Source organism: Mustela nivalis (assembly GCF_964662115.1).
Source record: "Mustela nivalis genome assembly, chromosome: 7".
Taxonomy (NCBI): Eukaryota; Metazoa; Chordata; class Mammalia; order Carnivora; family Mustelidae; genus Mustela; species Mustela nivalis.
This window is the reverse complement of record NC_139026.1, coordinates 67496466-67514238: the sequence shown is the minus strand read 5'-3', so window position 1 is coordinate 67514238 and position 17773 is coordinate 67496466. Positions and strand designations below refer to the sequence as shown.

At 41.4% G+C, this 17773-nt stretch overlaps 1 protein-coding gene across 1 annotated transcript in view; it reads left to right on the top strand.

Annotated features, from left to right (window-relative positions):
• LOC309868518 (liprin-beta-1-like) overlaps positions 1-17773 on the top strand; it is a gene marked incomplete at its 3' end in the record, with an annotated part of 68466 nt that overhangs the window by 48524 nt on the left and 2169 nt on the right. The window contains exons 13-25 of the mRNA XM_082738442.1: positions 1263-1378; positions 2351-2407; positions 3712-3781; positions 5984-6155; positions 6619-6651; positions 8782-8914; positions 9201-9329; positions 10821-10971; positions 11656-11767; positions 11915-12003; positions 15603-15725; positions 16444-16569; positions 17146-17334. Of these exons, the coding sequence (XP_082594568.1) occupies positions 1263-1378; positions 2351-2407; positions 3712-3781; positions 5984-6155; positions 6619-6651; positions 8782-8914; positions 9201-9329; positions 10821-10971; positions 11656-11767; positions 11915-12003; positions 15603-15725; positions 16444-16569; positions 17146-17334 (1500 nt within the window). The remainder of the gene's footprint in view (positions 1-1262; positions 1379-2350; positions 2408-3711; positions 3782-5983; positions 6156-6618; positions 6652-8781; positions 8915-9200; positions 9330-10820; positions 10972-11655; positions 11768-11914; positions 12004-15602; positions 15726-16443; positions 16570-17145; positions 17335-17773) is intronic.

The window sequence follows — 17773 nt, the reverse complement described above, 5'->3', positions numbered from 1 at the left end:
TGATTGGCATCTAGAAGTGTGTTCCAGGTTGTAAGTCCCTACCTTCCTGGCTGACTTCAGAAGGAGGGACGGTCACTGATTGGTTGGTTGACTGGCAGACTGAATTCACTGAGGAAAATTTTATTTTTTTATCACAATATTTTTTAAGTGATTCATGTATTGTAGTTTATGATGGGCTCTTACACCATACTGCTCTACAGTCATCGAAAATTATTTAACCCCAGAGTATAAAATTTGTTCCATAGATTCCATCCTTAGGGTACACAAAGCATTTGTTTAGGAAGGTGTTTTTAGGCATTTTTGTTGTTGCTGCTGTAGTATTATTAAGCCAAGTGTTTTAAGTGGTATCCACAAAGAACTGGTTTGGGGGGTGCCTAGGTGGCTCAGTCGTTAAGTGTCTGCCTTCTGCTCAGGTCGTGATCCCAGGGTTCTGGGATGGAGCCCCTCATCAGGCTCCCTGCTCAGGGAAGTGGGAAGCCTGCTTCTCCCTCTCCCACTCCTCCTCCTTGTGTTCCCTCTCACCATATCTCTCTCTGTCAAATAAATAAAATCTTAAAAAAAAAAAAAAATCTGGTTTGAACAACATTCTATATTAGACTAGTGATAGAAAATAAAGTGAAAACAGATGTGTTTACAAAGCACTTTACCCAAATCTCATCTCAAATCATGACAACCCTGTCAGGTAGGCATTGCCATTCTCATGTTACAGAGGAGAAAACTGGTGCCCAGTTAAGTGACTTGCATAAGGTTAGAACCAAAGTTTTTACTAGGACTTAAAGTTGTCAGGATCAACTATTGACTTACTTGATGGTATTATGTTTTATTCAGAACCAAGTTCAAAAATGACCTTCCTTGGGGCACCTGGGTGGCTCAGTGGGTTAAGCCTCTGCCTTCAGCTCAGGTCATGATCTCAGGGTCCTGGGATCGAGCCCTACATCGGGATCTCTGCTAAGCAGGGACCTGCTTCCCCCCTCTCTCTGCCTGCCTCTCTGCCTACTTGTGATCACTCTCTCTCTGTCAAATAAATAAATAAAACCTTTAAAAAAAAAAAAATGACCTTCCTCCAGAATGTTTTCTCTGACTTTAACAGTCATTGATGTTTATATCCAGAGACCATTTTATAAATAGAAGAATAGTGTTTTTAAACATAGGTGTATGAAATTTTTTTGATGGACCATGTAATTGTCTCCGTTATTTTTATTTTATCTCTGTGACTTCTGTCTTATTTATTGGATTTTTTACTTTCTCTAATTACATTACAGTTCCACACCAGCATCTTACAAGTTTCAATCCCTTCATTACTGCCAACATCTAAGGGCCTGGAAACGTCTGAAAGCGCAAAATTGCCTCCTCAACCAGAGACTTCATTTGAAGAAAGGTATGTCATTTATGACCCAACATTGCAATATAAATGTTCAGCAGAGTAGATCAAGCAAACACAAGAGTGCATTGCAATTTATTTACAGACACAGGTTTTACTGTGAGAGGCAAGAAACTGTAAGGCATGTGCCAGGGGACCAGTGTAAATCAATCACTACAGTCAGTTCTGGATTATTGAAATAAAGGGTGTGAAGCAAGAAGTCCTAGGGCAGGAGTCCAGGGAGGTGTGGTGTTCAGGTTAGAGAGAGATTTTAGGGGACTCAAGTTTTATGTCCTAAGTCATGGGGAGCCGCCAGTGGGTCCCAAGCCCCATAGCAATGGTCATGTGGCCCAGGCTGTTCGGAAGAAGGATTTGGGACAGGGATACAGTAGTTTCTCCATTAACAAGTAGAATTTTGAGGGAGCATGTTCTCAATTACTTAACCTTATAATGAGACCAAATAAAAGAAAATATAATAGAATATTTTAGGGGCACCTGGATGGCTCAGTGGGTTAAGCCTCTGCCTTTGGCTCAGGTCATGATCCCAGGGTCCTGGGATCGAGCCCCACATAGGGCTCTCTGCTCGGCAGGGAGCCTGCTTCCTCTTCTCTCTCTGCCTGCTTCTCTGCCTACTTGTGATTTCTCTGTCAGATAAATAAGTAAAATATTTTTTTAACAAAAGAAAATATAGTAGAAAATTTTAAAAGAGAGGGGCAGCTGGGAATCCTCAGTAAATTCAGCAGCTGACTCAATCTCAGCTCAGGTCTTAATCTCAGGGTTGTGGGTTCAAGCCCCATACTGGGCATGGAGCCTGTGTTTAAAAACAAAACAAAACAAAACACACACGACTGTTTTAAAAGAGAAATCGCTTCCCCAGCACAATTTTTTGTTTTTTTGACAGTTCTGCTTACTTAGAATATATATGGTCTTTTACTTGTGAAGCACACACATTCCATTTTTTTTTTCCTTTTCTTTTCTTTCTTCTTTTAGTGATGGAAAAATAATCCTTGGTGCTTCTGTTGAAACCCAGCCGTGCGATAGTCTTTCGTAAGTCATGTTCTTGAATGTGGAAAATGTCATTGATACCTGGGAGAGAGGAAGCTTCTGACAAACTCACAGTGACCACTGTGAGAAGCGGATGACTGAGGCCTGAATACATTAATGCAGGTGTGGTGGTTGGATGTCAGGGAAAGGGGAGGTTGTGAGTTAACAAAGAGATTCTTACTCATGGACTGTTATCCATTATCTCGTGCCAAGTGTTTGCACGGCTTTAGCCTTCCTTCATCAGTTTTCATGTGAAGTGCAGTGCTTTGAATTTCAGGTTTGCACTGGCTTGCATTTTGACCCTAGCAGAAAAGAGTCACAGAGAATGATGTAATGGCTGGAAAGGCTGCAGTAGTTTTTTGCATTCTCCATGTAGTAAACCGGTCCATTATCTATGTTTATCCAAGTTCAAGTCTGAATTAGGAAAATCTCTTACCAGAGCAGTATTCAAAGATGAGATCTTCTCTTTTCTCACCAATATCTTTTACTTTATTTGATACTGGACAAGTCTAGTAACTTATGTACACATGAGTACATGAGAATTGCCTTTTAAAAGTTTGTGTATGTGTGTTACTCTGCTTCTTAGAGCTTTTTTCTCTCTCTAAACTGGTCACCTATTCCTGACTTCCATTTTTGAAAAGACAGCCCTGTACACTTGAATGCTAGTTATGTGAAAGGGAAAAAAATCTCTGGATGTTTACAGTGTCACTTCACCTTTGCAAGGATAGCAAACAAATTATTATGGGCAGCCAGAGGGATTTTTCTTGTATGCCTCGATCAGAACTGTAAAATGAACTACTTGGCCAGATTCAGAAAATGGATTCCTTTGTGAATTGAAAAGTAACACTTCTGTGCTTTATTTTAATTACAAGGATTATATATAAATAGTATGTGAGTATTTTAGAAGTTCCCTGGTATATTAACTAAAATTTAAATAAAAATAAAAAATAAAAAAGTTCCTGGTCTAAATGTATACATAAAAGGATACACCACTGGTCCATGGAAAAATGCTGTTTTATTTTCAAATGTTGACATCACAAGGAGAGTCCTAAGTGTTTTTCCAGCTATTCTAACATGTGTGGGACATTTAGAGTTATTGGCAGGACAGTTAACCACCTCTGCTTTTAAAAGAACTCAATGTTATAATTTAGTAAAGCACATAAGTGACTGCCTGAATCCGGATTTTCTTTTATGACCAGGATTCAACCCACACACAGTTTTAGTTTCTTTCCAAGATATTCTCCTAAGAAACAGTGGCACCAGAGCCACTTATTATTAATCCTAATTACTATTATTGTTATTTTTAGAACTTCAAGTCTGCAAAAGTCCAGCAGCCTGGGCAATCTGAAGAAAGAGTCATCAGATGGGGTTGGTTCTGTGTTGTTTCTCTGTCTGTTACCCTGAGACGCAAATATTTAGGGATCCTCACATTTTCCCATTTTCCAAAGAAAACTGTCAAGAAGAGTTTGAGGTTTCTCTAATGCAGATTTATTAGATACCACAGTTAATGGTAAATATTAAGAAGGGTGAATATGAACAGTTGAAACTAGTGTATATAATCACAACTGAAGACTAATTAGCCATTATTGGAAATAAATGGAACTGAGATTGTATAGCTTAGAAGTAGATAAAAGTTTATTTTAATTTCTAGAATTGTGTGTAACAGTTTGTGAATATATGAAGCCATTCCTATGTCCAGATTACAATGGAAAAATGTTTGTGATGTCTGATACATGGGATTGCTTAACTGTCTCCAAAAAACCCAAACTCAGAACCTCCAAAACATGTTATATGAAAGAAGCCAGACACGAAAGATCAGATAGTCCACGATTCCATTTATGTGAAGTATGTAGAGTAGATAAATCCATAGAGACAGAACCCAGTTTGGCGGTTGCCAGAGATGGAGAGGGAGGAACGGAGAGAAACTGCTTCCAGGGTGAGGGGTTTTATTCAAAATGATGGAAATGTTTGGGAGCTAGGTGGAGGTGGCAGTTATATAACACCGTGAGTGTACTTAATGTCCCCTAATTGTTCAGTTACTTTTTATGTTTCACCTCAATAAACTGTTGGGGAGGTACAAAAAACAGACAAAACCCCCAACTCTCAATCAGGCTAGTGATATTCTTAATTATCATATTTGGGCTTCCTAAGACCTCACAAAACATCCTTAGGTCACCCGCCCGAGAACAGCTGTTTATTTAATATAGCCACTGTGTATACAGCAAACATTTTGGTGTTCTGTTTTTTTGTCTTTTTTTTTTTAAAGACCTCATCAACAAGGGCTCTCGTTCTTCCTCCAATTTTCAACCATTAACTCTGTAAAGGCTACCTTCTGGTAGGCCACTTCCAGATGCACTCCCTTGACTGCTGGCTCTGAATGCCTTGAGTTGTAATGTAGGTGTCCCTGATAAGGCATGGACTGTGCACACAGCTGTAATTACAGGCATCCTTTGTCCTTTTTTGTCTTGCCAATTCAATAAATGATTAAATGATTTTGACATCTGTGGTGAGACATAGGTAATAGTTGCACTAAACTGTGGCATCTATAAACTTGTAGTTACGATGAGCAATAAATTCAGAGGATAAAATAACCACCTTCAAAGCTTGTGTCCCCTCTCCCCTTTCTCTACCTCTGCAAAAACAAAAACAGAGGGCAGGAGATGTTAGAGGAATGAGGGCATGCAAATCAAAGCATCTTTGGATCCTACTAAAACAATATAATAGATCATGTTACTGGAACTGCTAATTCAAATAACAAGAAAGCTAAAAAATCAACAGTACTTAGAAGTATAACTTAATTACAGTTAAGTTTCGCGATAAAGACCTTGACCTATTAGAGACAGCCAAAGAATCTTCTGAATCGATGAAGAAAAATTTAATTATAACAAGTTTAGTTTTGGTGTTAAGTGTATCAAGCATGTCATAGTGTTTGAAAATTGGTGATCTGTGTCGGGTAACTTGCAGGCAAGGTAATGAATATGTCTCAGAACACCCTCTCAAAAACAAAATGTTTAACAGTCACTGGTTGTGTCCTCATTTGACTAGTAATTCCTTGAGTAGAATATTTAAATAACTGGAGTAGAATCTCTTTCTGCTGCTGGTGTAGAAGCTTGGAGATAACGCCTACTTTGCACAGTGATTATATTACGCTGGGCTTCTGATGCAGTTATGGTACAAAGACTGTGAACTGCATTGTAGCCTAGTCATGTCATAACCATTCGAAAAATAGGAAGCCTGCTGGTATTCTGGTTATGCAGTACCTTATTTCCATGTCATTGGGGGAATGAGGCAAATAAAATAAAGCTTGAGAATTTCTATGTCCTAAATACTTCACATATGAAGCATGCCGGTTATAGGTCAGTGATGAACATGTTTTTGTTGCTGCTCTTGCTTCCTAAGTAGCTTTCAGAACTGACTTTCTAAATTGTAATATGGTGCTTGGTGTTCATAATCAACTTATCAGTTCTGTGATTCTTTTAAATAAAATCACATGTGTAACAGATCAGGTGTTGTGCCCAGCGTGTACTCCTAATTGTGCACAGCCACGCTGTGTTCCATTTATTATTACTTGTCTTTTAGGATAAAGCTCCTGTAGAAAGCAGCCCATTCAGGGGCCTCCCTCCGAAAGCTCCGGGGCGTGATGCATCCGTGGACGACAACCCCTTTGGCACTCGGAAAGCCAGATCATTCTTTGGGCGTGGCTTTTTTAAAATAAAAAGTAACAAGAGGACAGCAAGTGCACCAAACTTGGGTACGTATGGCCAGCGTGCTTTTGCTTTAATTCACTCAGGACGAGGACAAGGTCAATCCCCTCCCTTCCCTGGTTCATTGATCTGTGCGTTTCTCGTTCTCGGAAATGAAGGTGAATGCAAGAAACTGACCCCTTGGGTTTAATTCGGTGGTAAAGATAGCTCTGTGCAGGCCATCACCCTGCTCTCCTTGTTGGAGTATAAGTGTAGAGGAAAGACCAAAACCCTTGACACTCTCTGAGTTCATTGTAAACAGCTTCTCATCTGTTTCGAAAGTGGACCAATTAACCCCATATTGTTCCTGCTAATGGAGTCTGCGATGTTGGAAGCACAGCGCAGTGCTTGCCTTTCCTCCCCCGTGTGTATTTTGTGAGTAGGACTTTGAGCTGTGTTTCATTTTGTCATTCTCCTGTGTTCTCTCCATTGGGCTGCGTGTGATTGTGTGCATTGTTGGGATATCTGAAGATCGTAAACGAAGTGCCAGTGCACCCACCCTAGGTATCGTACCCCTGCATGCCAGCCTTCGCCAGTGCTGTCCTCCAGGCTGACTAATCCTTGCTCTTGGTATCTGCGATCTCTAGAAAGCAAGCTGGCAGCGATCAGAAAATGTTGTCCTCGACTCCAGAGAGTTCCTTCCAACTGCTGCTAAAGTGAACTTTCTGGAGAGTCTTTGCTTCCCAGCCTACGTGCTGTTTTAACCCCTGCTAATGACACCTTGCCAGGAGCTCTGGGAGGACCCAGAAGCGCACGGCACCCTCAGAGTCCAGGGCAGGACTCTCCTGCCTCGTACCTTCCAGCTTTCTCACCCTTCCGGTGCATCCTGTCTCACACTAACTCCCAGGTCCTGACAGTTCCTTCTCCATGTCTCCATTATCCCCAGAGAGCAATGTTTTCAGCCAAATCGAGAAGTCTGTAGAAGACATTGCAAATGATTGCTTTAGACTGACTTTTCTTAAGGGAATGTTCTTCTGACATTTATTGCTTTGAAGATGGAAGTGGCATTTAGTGACACTGGAGGAAGATTTCTGGGATATTTAAGGAGCCTCCCCTAGAGTGATTTTAGGAGAGGGGAAACTCCGTTTTCCTTTTTAAAAGTGTGGGGCATGGGAGGGAGGAAACATCCTCAAAACAAAAAAATGAAAACAGGATGCTTTTAGAATGAGGGTGAGTTAGGCAACATTTTCTGGTATACCCGTACCCATGATGGCTTTGGGGTTTGGATGGAAAGGTTCCTTTGGATTTTCCCTGAGATACCCATACACCAACTCATGTGGGTCAGCACAGGTTACTTTTCTCCCTTTGCAGTCTTACATTTCTAGAATACACATGGGATAAATAAAATCCAGACAACATTTTCAAATGTTTTTGCATCTTTCTTAGAAGAAATACATTGTTAATGCTAAGAGCCCAGTGCTGCTTATTATAACCTATAATCACAGCTGTGCTTCGTAGAAAAGTCAACCTCTGCAACTTTTGTATCTTGCTGAAACACCATTTCTGTGATTTTTGTACAACTTTTTCTTTCCCGTAAAAGTGTCGTCTCACACTGAGGAAACAGTACTGCTTGTGTTTGTTAGTGGGGGATCATATCTTAAGGGGCAGGTAAAAGAATTAAGAAATAGAGAATGCTGGGAGAACTGGGCGTAGCAAATTTGGATGTTACTCTTTCAAGGCAGAATCAACAGACACTGATTTTATATCAAAAGAAAAATGTGTGCATATCCAGTACAGTCTTTTCTCAGTAGGACATAGCAAGTTATAAATAGGAATAACTCTCTTGAAAAAAGACTGCCAGGGCTTGGTGACTAGGATCTGATGTAAATGCCAAAGGAGAGGAGGGAGTGAAAAGAAAATGCCAAAGAGTGTGAATGGGAGTAACAGGAAGAATATTAATTAGTATCAAGGGAATATTAAATAAGAAAATCTAAGAGAATTCTTCTGAGAATTGGATGGATTTGTTGAGTCTAAGATGTTCCTGGCACAGCACATTGGGAATATCCATAAACGTTCAGATCCTGACTCTGGGGAGAGAGATTAGGACCAGAGATTGTGATACCGGCTGCTTATGAATGAGGGAAGCCATCATTTTGTGCCAGGCACGGAGTGGGTGAACTTGTTCAGAGATCCTGCTGGCAGGAGCCTAGAACAGAATCTCGGAGTGGAAGAAGAGGAGAAAACAGGTCCTATAGCAGAGAAGAAACGATCAGATGACAGATCTGGGAGATTGTCCTAACAAGATGAAGGAGATGATGTTTTTGAAGAATGTGGGAAGAATGTCAGCAGTACCAAGTGCTGCAGAAAAATCGAGATTAATTTAAGTGATCTCAGATCACTTAAAGAATGTGGCAATCCTATCCCACCTTTGAACTTCAAAGAGGTGGCAATTTGTGAGTTAATGAATTTAGGCACAATATCATATGTGATATTATACACATCATTCACTGATACACAGCAGACGGTAAAGCAGAACATAAATTTGTGTTCCATCTGTAATATTTGTAGGGTGCTCTTTACAGACCAACAGAAGAAGAATTTGTGAAGAGTTGCTAAAGTTAAGAAGGGTAGCATCTAGTCATGTTCATTCCGTACTTTAAAACTCACCAAGTATGTATTCTGTTCTTGGGATAGCTGAAACAGAGAAGGAGACAGCTGAGCACCTAGATCTGGCTGGTAGATCTTCCCAGCCGAAAAATTCGCAGATATCTCCACCATCGCCGGATTCCAAAAAGAAATCCAGAGGGATCACGAAACTCTTTAGAAAGTAAGTAACACAGCAGACAACCGGAGGGGGCTTTGTGTTGTGTGTTGCTCAAATGTAGGAATAAATGGAAGATTGCCTAGAAACAAGTATGCAGTTGTAAGGCTTTGCTGTTCCTTTGATGGAAGGAAGATTGTGATCTGGGATGCACTGACTCACTGGTTCTCAGTTAAAGTGTAAATCCAGACATCTTTTCTGACCATACATAAGCAATGTTCTCATTAACTTTAAAGTCCTAAGGTCTCCTCAGGTCTCTACAAGGCAATGTGATGTTGTTTCTTCTATTCAGACTTAGGAGAAGTCAGTCAACTACATTCAACCCAGATGACCTGTCTGAGCCTGAATTTAAAAGAGGAGGGACAAGGGCAACTGCAGGGCCACAACTGGGTTGGTCTCGAGATTTGGGACAATCTAACAGGTGAGAAAAACTGAACGAATGGACTTTGACATCTCTACCCACATGTCCAGGCTATGAGCACTTGCAATGTTAGTATTGTCCCTGGGCTGAGCAGTAGAATCCCTTGCTTACCCCTTTGCCTGGCAGAGGGGTCCGTCATCTTTAGAGCAGTGCGGGTTGGCAGTGGTTGGTGAAAATCATGCAGAAGATGAGGGCTGCGTGAGCCAGGGGAGGAACCAAAGCTAAAGTGTCAGCAACATCTGTGTAAGAATGATTCTTTGACTTCAATCTGACTGAGAAAATAGTTACTCCAAGTACTCTAAAGCATAGCTCTAGAGAGATGGGCTAACATAGCGGTTAAGAGTAGGTTCTAGAGACAGACTGCTTGGATCTGATTGCTGGCTTGGCTGCTTCCTGTAACCTGGGTGACCTTTGAGCAACTACATCCATACTCTACGCCTCCGTGTCCCCTGGTATGAATTAGTCTAATTATGAAGATTAAAGGAGTTTATATGCGTTGAGTATCTGGTAAATAGTAACTGTTCAGTGAACGTTAATGACTAATGGATTCTGTGAACGCACCTACATAAATTCATTAAGACACAAATTCTAACGGAATTTAATCAGGATTAAATAATCCTGAATTTATCAGGACTATGTAATGCTTTATCTGTTAAGACTCTAGGAACTTTTCCTACACCCTTACCACAATTGAGGGCTGTTTTGAAATTACTGTACTGACCTACTGAGCATGAGAAGGATGGGGTTGGCAAACATCTAGCACAAACCATTACACTTAGTCTTTGGAACATGGTCTCTCCTACCCTCGCAGAAGACTGGGCACAGGTTTTATCAAGGAGGAAACCCTGGCTTTCTCCAAACACATGAAGGTCTCATTTGCCATGTGTTCTCTTTATACACAGTAGAGGATCTCCTTGTGCTGTTTTAAAAAAAAATAAAGAAAATTTTTGTTTATCTACATTTTTTTTCCCCCAAAGAGGAACACGATTTACATGTCAAAGTAGAAAATTTGACCCAGAAATTACTGTGATTATGTTTCCCTGTACTCAGTGATGGCATGTTGCGCTCTTCTCACTGATAACCATTTGGAGAGAAACCATAATTCTGCTACAGTTCAAGTTAGACTTGATTTCTTTCCATCTAACCTAGTGTTTTCTGTTTAGAAATTCAGTCTTCAAACCACGTTGACTGAAACTAGTACAGTGACTTGACTTGTTGGTTCAACTTGTTTTTCTTCCACAAATATGTTTCTTGCTCAAACATATTGAATCTTTTGTGGTTTCATTTGAAAATGAAAGCTGTGGTCCTTTTGAGATAACTTTCAATGCCAGTACCACCTCCCCTAAACATGGACTGAAAAGTAAGCTTTTCATGGTCAAATAGGGCATTACTAGGGAATTTCTACATTCATTCAGTATAAGTTGGTCAACCTTGAGAAGCCACAGGGCTGGCTTGGAATTGTTCTTCACACAGTTGTTCGTTTTCTTATAGCGACTTGGATATGCCATTTGCCAAATGGACCAAGGAGCAGGTTTGCGATTGGCTTGTGGAGCAGGGCTTGGGGTCCTACGTGAATTCAGGCAAGCACTGGATTGCATCTGGCCAAACACTTCTGCAGGCTTCTCAGCAAGATCTGGAGAAGGTGACTGCTTCTCTGTTTTGTTTAGACAATGGCTACTGAGAAAGAGAATATGATTGTAGAATTGTTTTATACTCCAGAAAGGGGAGTGGGGGGAGCCAGTCAGTACTCTTGAAAAACTGTGTTTTCTGCTTCACACTTTTTTTTTTTAATTTAATCGCATGGATTTAACAAGAAGGACCTGATCTTAATGATTCCTTATGAAACATGTAAGCCACTGGCTATTTTAATGAGAAATAATTGTATAGACATAATAATAAACCTTAAGCTCATATTTCTCAGAATCTTTGTGAGGCTTTAGCATTGGCCCAACTTCTCAGTGTAATGTATGCAATTCAACTTTACTTTGCAAAAAGGAAAAGGAAAGAGCCCTACATCTTACGTCAAATTATTTAACATATTTCCTAATTGTTTAACCTTTTGTACAGAAAGAATAGAATTCCAGTCTTGCTGAGGAAGGAGCCTACTAGGGAATGGAACATCCCACTAAACTAGTTGCTGTGGTCTTGGCTTTCTAGGGGCCTTTTGTTCAGCAACATTTCACCAACTTGACTTGGCATGCTGACTGAACAGGATTGTCGGGTCTTTAACACTGGCTTCGTTTGGGGGGAGCTGGCATCTTTTGCCAGTGGCATCTAGCCCATAGTGACAGAATGGTCAAACCAGTGTTTCTGCTTATTATTTCAGGAACTTGGGATTAAGCGTTCACTTCATCGAAAGAAGCTCCAGCTGGCACTGCAAGCCGTGGGGTCTGAAGAAGAAACCAACCATGGAAAGCTGGATTTCAACTGGGTTACTAGTAAGAGATTTTAAATTCACTCATTCATGAATGAGTGAATGAGTGACTGACTGAATGAATGAATAAATGAATGAAGCTGCTTTTTCTTTTGAATCACAAGTACAGGTGTTGCGTGGCTTACTAACAACACCGATTTCTCTCCTGTAGGGTGGTTGGATGACATTGGTCTCCCCCAGTACAAGACCCAGTTTGACGAAGGACGGGTAGATGGTCGAATGCTCCATTACATGACTCTTGTAAGTGATTGGCTCCTGGGAGTTGGGGAAGGGGAGTGTCAAATTGCTTTTCTCTGGAAAGACACAGAAATAGTGAGCAAAATACATTGTTTTCACAATGATTCCACCAGAGTTTCAGGGTGTTGCCTTAACTTGAGAAGAGCCAGAAGAGTTTCTGTTAAGTTGAAGTCAGAGGATTTGGTGATTGCAGTACCGTTGGGAAATTTAAAACTTGGATTTAAGCTGTATGAAGGCTAATCTAAACTCAGCTCTCCAGGAAGATGGTTTTATGTATATTCGACAATGTAGACCCTGAAGTGCACGCTTTGAAGGGGTAAATTTTCGCATAATTTTATATGCGAATTATATGTTATGAAGATGCTTTGTTTTATTTTATTTTAGATTTTATTCATTTATTTGAGAGAGAGGGTGAGATAGAGCACGAGCCCGGAGAGGGTCAGAGAGAGGAGGAGACTTTCACTTAGAAGGGAGCCTGATGTGAGGTTTGGTCCCGGGACTCTGGGATCATGACCTGAGCCGAAGGCAGCCACTTAACTGACTGAGCCACCAAGGCGCCCCTCTCCTAACGATGTTTAAAAAATAGAGTGTAGAGTGTCGAAGCCCTGGGGGTTTCTGAGTTACACATTCCTATATGCAGTGACTGCTCAGAAGAGACCACCGTTTTGACCTGACATCTAGAGACCCGTCTCCTCTCCTCCCTTCTGCTTTGGAGAATGTTACCCAAAACCTGCCTCCTTTCTCTCTTTAGCCCCGTTCCACTAGGGGAGTAATCGCAGAGGCAAGAAGTAGACTGAGGTGGACTCTCTGATTCCTGCATTACTGTTCCGTATTTTTATCCTTCCATCTAAGAGGTAGAAGGACTTTACAACAGTGGAAGAGACGGTTTCCAGGAGAACTTGTTCTAGATTCCGCAGTCCTGTTAGTGCACTGCTGCTTTAGATTCTTTTCTTTAAAAGGCCTTTTGTGAGCTACGCTCTGGAACCAACCCCGAGAAGTATCTTCTTTAAGTTTGTTGAAAATTTGGGGCATCTGGGTGGCTCAGTGCGTTAAGCCTCCGCCTTCAGCTCAGACCATGATCTCAGGGTCCTGGGATTGAGCCCCGCATCGGGCTCTCTGCTCAGCAGGGAGCCTGCTTCCTCCTCTCTCTCTCTGCCTGCCTCCCTGCCTACTTGTGATCTCTGTCTGTCAAATAAATAAATCGTTTTTTAAAAAAAAGTTGTTGAAAATTTCAAACAGCTTATTTTTCAATGTCAGAATTGTGGGGTTCCTTTCATGGGATTCATTTTCTTCTCTGTCATTGAACCAAAGTCCGTACCTTGGTGGGCACCTGCTTGTAATAACACGAGCGCGTGGCACATTGCATGTATACTGTGTGCCAGACACTCTTCCAAGCTCCGTACTCCTATGAATACTCCAGTTTCAGCAAGCCTTGAGGTGACATTCTTGTTATCCCCCAGTGTTTAGGTGAGGGAATGAGAAACTTGAGAAATGGGGTAGCTCAACCAAGTTTCCACAGCCAGAAAGTAGTCAGAAGTCACAGGGTGTTTGAACCCAAGATGTTTCCAGATTCCTCCTCTTAATAGCTCAGCCTGCAACAAATTCAGTAAATACTTGCCTGCTTGTCTAGGTAGGTATGCTTCTGCACGAACATGAGTAGATTCAGGCTTAAAACCACAAGAAAAGTGCACATAAATTTTGTGACTATAAAAGAGTAAATCATCTTAGACAATTAGACCTCAAAAGTTCTGAGTCACAAAAATACCTATTTGAACATGATATCCTGGGCTGGATCCTGGAATAGAGAAAGGACCTAGTGGAAAAGCTGGTGAAATCTGAGTAAAGTCTGTAGTTTTAATTACCATGTTTTTGTTTATGTTAATTCCTCAGTTTTGATGACTACATTATGGTTATAGAAGGTGTTAACCATTAGGGAAAGCTGAGTGAAGGATATATGGAACTATTATCTCTTCTTTGGCAACTCTTTGGTAAATTAAAATTACCTAAAAGATTTTTTTAGGGGCACCTGGGTGGCTCAGTGGGTTAAGCCCCTGCCTTCGGCTCAGGTCATGATCTCAGGGTCCTGGGATCGAGCCCTGCATCAGGCTCTCTGTTTAGCAGGGAGCCTGCCTCTCCCTCTCTCTCTATGCCTGCCTCTCTCCCACTTATGATCTCTCTCTCTCTGTCAAATAAAAAAAAAAAGAAGAAGAAGGCGGTGGCACCTGGGTGGCTCAGTGGGCTAAACCCCTGCCTTCGGCTCAGGTCATGATCTCAGGGTCCTGGGATTGAGTCCGGCGTCGGGCTCTGCTTAGCAGGGAGCCTGCTTCCTCCTCTCTCTCTCTGCCTGCCTCTCTGCCTACTTGTGATCTTGCTCTGTCAAATAAATAAATAAAAATCTTTAAAAAAACAAAAGATTTGTTAAAAAATCTAAAAATAGTATCTGTTTTGATTTAAAACAGCCCTCTAAAAAAAATGTCTCAAGCTAAAATAATTTGCATTGTATTTACATTGTAATCACGTATTTAGATTTTTTTAAATCTGAAAAACTTGAATTAGTTGAAACTGACCCACGTGGAAATGTTTTGAATGGGTGTCTCAATCTTAGATTAAAATGTGTTGAATGCCTTCTAACTTACCATAAGGAAGTGCCTTAAAGAAATTGATCCAAAAAAAATTCAGGAAATAATTTTGCTGAGTAGCTTTAAGAATTTAAGCTGATTGTCCAATATTTTTATTTAAAAACTATTTCTATAATAGATTATCACCCCCCCACACCACCAACAAATGTGTTTATCAGTAAGGTGTGTCTAAAATGGATATTTTTCTTGTTTTATTTTCTTGGTGTGTTTGGAAATAGACTGGTGCTTATCTTGACACTGCCCTCCACATCACCTTCTGAAATAATTTGTTTTGGTGTGTTTGGTATGTTTGAAATGTTCCCAATAACCACAGACAGGAAAGTTACACCTGGAAGGAACTGATGGTGATACATGTTGCTACTAATAACTTCTTCATGTCTCCTTTCTCTTTAACTCTCACCAAAACCTTCTCATCGATCACAGACTCTGCTGGATAGAGCATAATAATCAAGAACTAGAGATTCCTTGAGGCTTGGGGAATACTATAACAGAGATACTTTTCTGATTTTCTCCCAAATGGTGATGTGCCTTAGTTCAGCAAACCTAGTTCTGCTGTCCTCACTGAACATCATGGGCTCTTAACTCTTTGCTTTATCACACCAAATCAAAGTGTAACCCAGCCAATTCCTTTCCAACTGTGCTCTACAGAGCTGTGGGGTCTCACGATCCTGTTTCAAAGTGTCCGGAAGAGAAACAGGTGAAACTTGGCTTCTGTTGATACAACACTAATTTTTTGGTGGTTGTTTTTAATTTGGGGTCCTGGAGAGGATTTTGTTGGGAACAGGAAAAAAAGTGTTCTGTTACCAAATAAAGGGTTTGAAAATACAAGCGCTCGAGGCCTGTTGGTAGAGGGGTTTCCTAGTTTTACTTGTTTTCTGAAATTTCCCTGAGAAGGTCCTCCTGCTCTAGGCCAGCTCAGTGAACTCCTCTTTTTGTTGTTGTTTTGTTTTCTTTTTTTTTCAGGATGACTTACTGTCTTTGAAGGTCGTGAGTGTGCTACATCATCTCAGTATCAAAAGGGCTATCCAGGTCCTGAGGATCAATAACTTTGAACCGAACTGTCTGGGGAGGCGGCCGTCTGACGAGGTAGCACCTGAGGTTGAGATTCCCGCTGCATGCGCTCTCCATGCACGGGACAGCTGTGCGGGCAAAACAGACACACGAGTCTTCATGGGCCGGCAGGGAAGGCTTCTGCCATCCTCAGAGCCTCAAGTCCAGCCTCATTACCTTCTCGGGCTTTATTTTCCTATATCCCCCCCATTGTGATGGCTCTACCTGTGTAACCACAAAGATTGTGTTTTAATTTCCCTCCCTCCTTTTCTCAGGTGTCTCTTATTTTCTTGCCTCCTTAAGCCACAGAGTTAAATATCACTCTAGAGACTTGTTTTCCTAAAGCACTGCTTCATGAGTTTGTGAAAAAAGCTTGGAACACTGGCACGGATGCCTCAAAACAAAACTGAGATTAGCAGACCCCTTTTCACCTTTTCTGTAAATACTTAGTGGGATGTCGAGGGAATTGTGCTCTAGAAGGCAGACTTTGTAGAAGGTGCAGTTTGAGTGTTTGGGATCCCACAGTCAATGGCTAACGCTCCTTTTATTTTACTTTTTTCATAAAAAATAAAATGTTCCAGATTTCATTGTTTATGCACCACACCCAGTGTTCCATGCAATACGTGCCCTCCTTAATACCCACCACCAGGCTCACCCAATCCCCTACCCCCCTCCCCTCCAAAACCCTCTGTGTGTTTCTCAGAGCCCACAGTCTCTCATGACTGAAGCTCCTGGTGGTTGTTTGTTCTCACAGAACAGCGTCACCCCGTCCGAAGTTCAGCAGTGGACCAATCACCGGGTGATGGAGTGGCTGCGCTCCGTGGACTTGGCAGAATATGCCCCCAATCTCAGAGGCAGTGGTGTCCATGGTGGGCTCATGGTAAAACTCTCTTTTAATTGAAAAACTGACTTCTCATTTTGTTTCCATCAGTCAAATGAGTTAGGACATTATCAGTTTGCTTGTCATAATCCTAGCACCATCAAACTGAGCCCTCCTGTAACCATTTCTAGGGAGTCTTTACTTTCCGAGTATTTTTCCCCATCATGTATTTGTATCATGTAGGGTTAGATCAGATTTCAATCCATTGTCTCTTATCTTCTGTGACCATCTGGCCACTGGTTCTCATGTGAGGCGCAGCACCAAAGGCGTGAAACACCTGCCACATCCAGATTCTATTTCTGCACAGTGATATAAGGAGTCGCCTTCCAAAGGCTCCACTTTGGGGAGCTACAAGCCCTAACTTTGGAATGCATAGATGTTGGGAACGGCTCTACTTCTCACTGGCTTAGGCAAAATAAAGATCTATAGCTTGAAAATCAAAGTCCATGCTCGGTCTCTCTCTGGGCTTTTGCGGGATCATTGGTGATGACTAAATGAAGGAACTTTGCCAATTACAAAGCGCAGGGCAGACATGCATGATACACAGTGCCTTAAATGACTTTTTTTTTTTTATAGGTTCTAGAACCTCGTTTTAATGTAGAAACAATGGCTCAGCTATTGAACATCCCACCAAGTAAGACCCTCTTGCGAAGACATTTGGCTACTCATTTCAACCTTCTGATCGGGGCCGAGGCCCAGCACCAAAAGCGTGATGCCATGGAGTTACCAGATTATGTACTCCTGACAGCCAAGGCCAAAGTGAAGGTTGGTTTAGGCTTCTGTCTTCTAATAACTGGTTAAAGCAAAAACTAAAGCTGGGGCTTGGTTTTGACCTGACTGTCCCATTTTCTGGAGTTGCCTGAGTCTTGTGGATGGGTTAATGGTCTGTGCATCTTTAAGAGTAATTAAGAAAATGCATTTTTGCAAGTGTCTTTCTGGGGGAACCTTTGCTCACATTTATTCTATTAGAGTTAACAGTGATGAAGAAGATGACGTTGGGATGTAGTCAATGTATTGCCAATGCAGAGTCCATGACTTGGGCTCAAACATTGATTGCAGTTGTTCTATGGATAAATCCAGCAGAAGAGGAAGATTTCTCACACAGATTCAACTTGTCTGGCTTGCAATGAACCAATCTTGCAAGTTAGAAAAAGATACTTAAGAAATGACTCAAGGTAGACCAACAGAGAATGGCTGTTTCTGG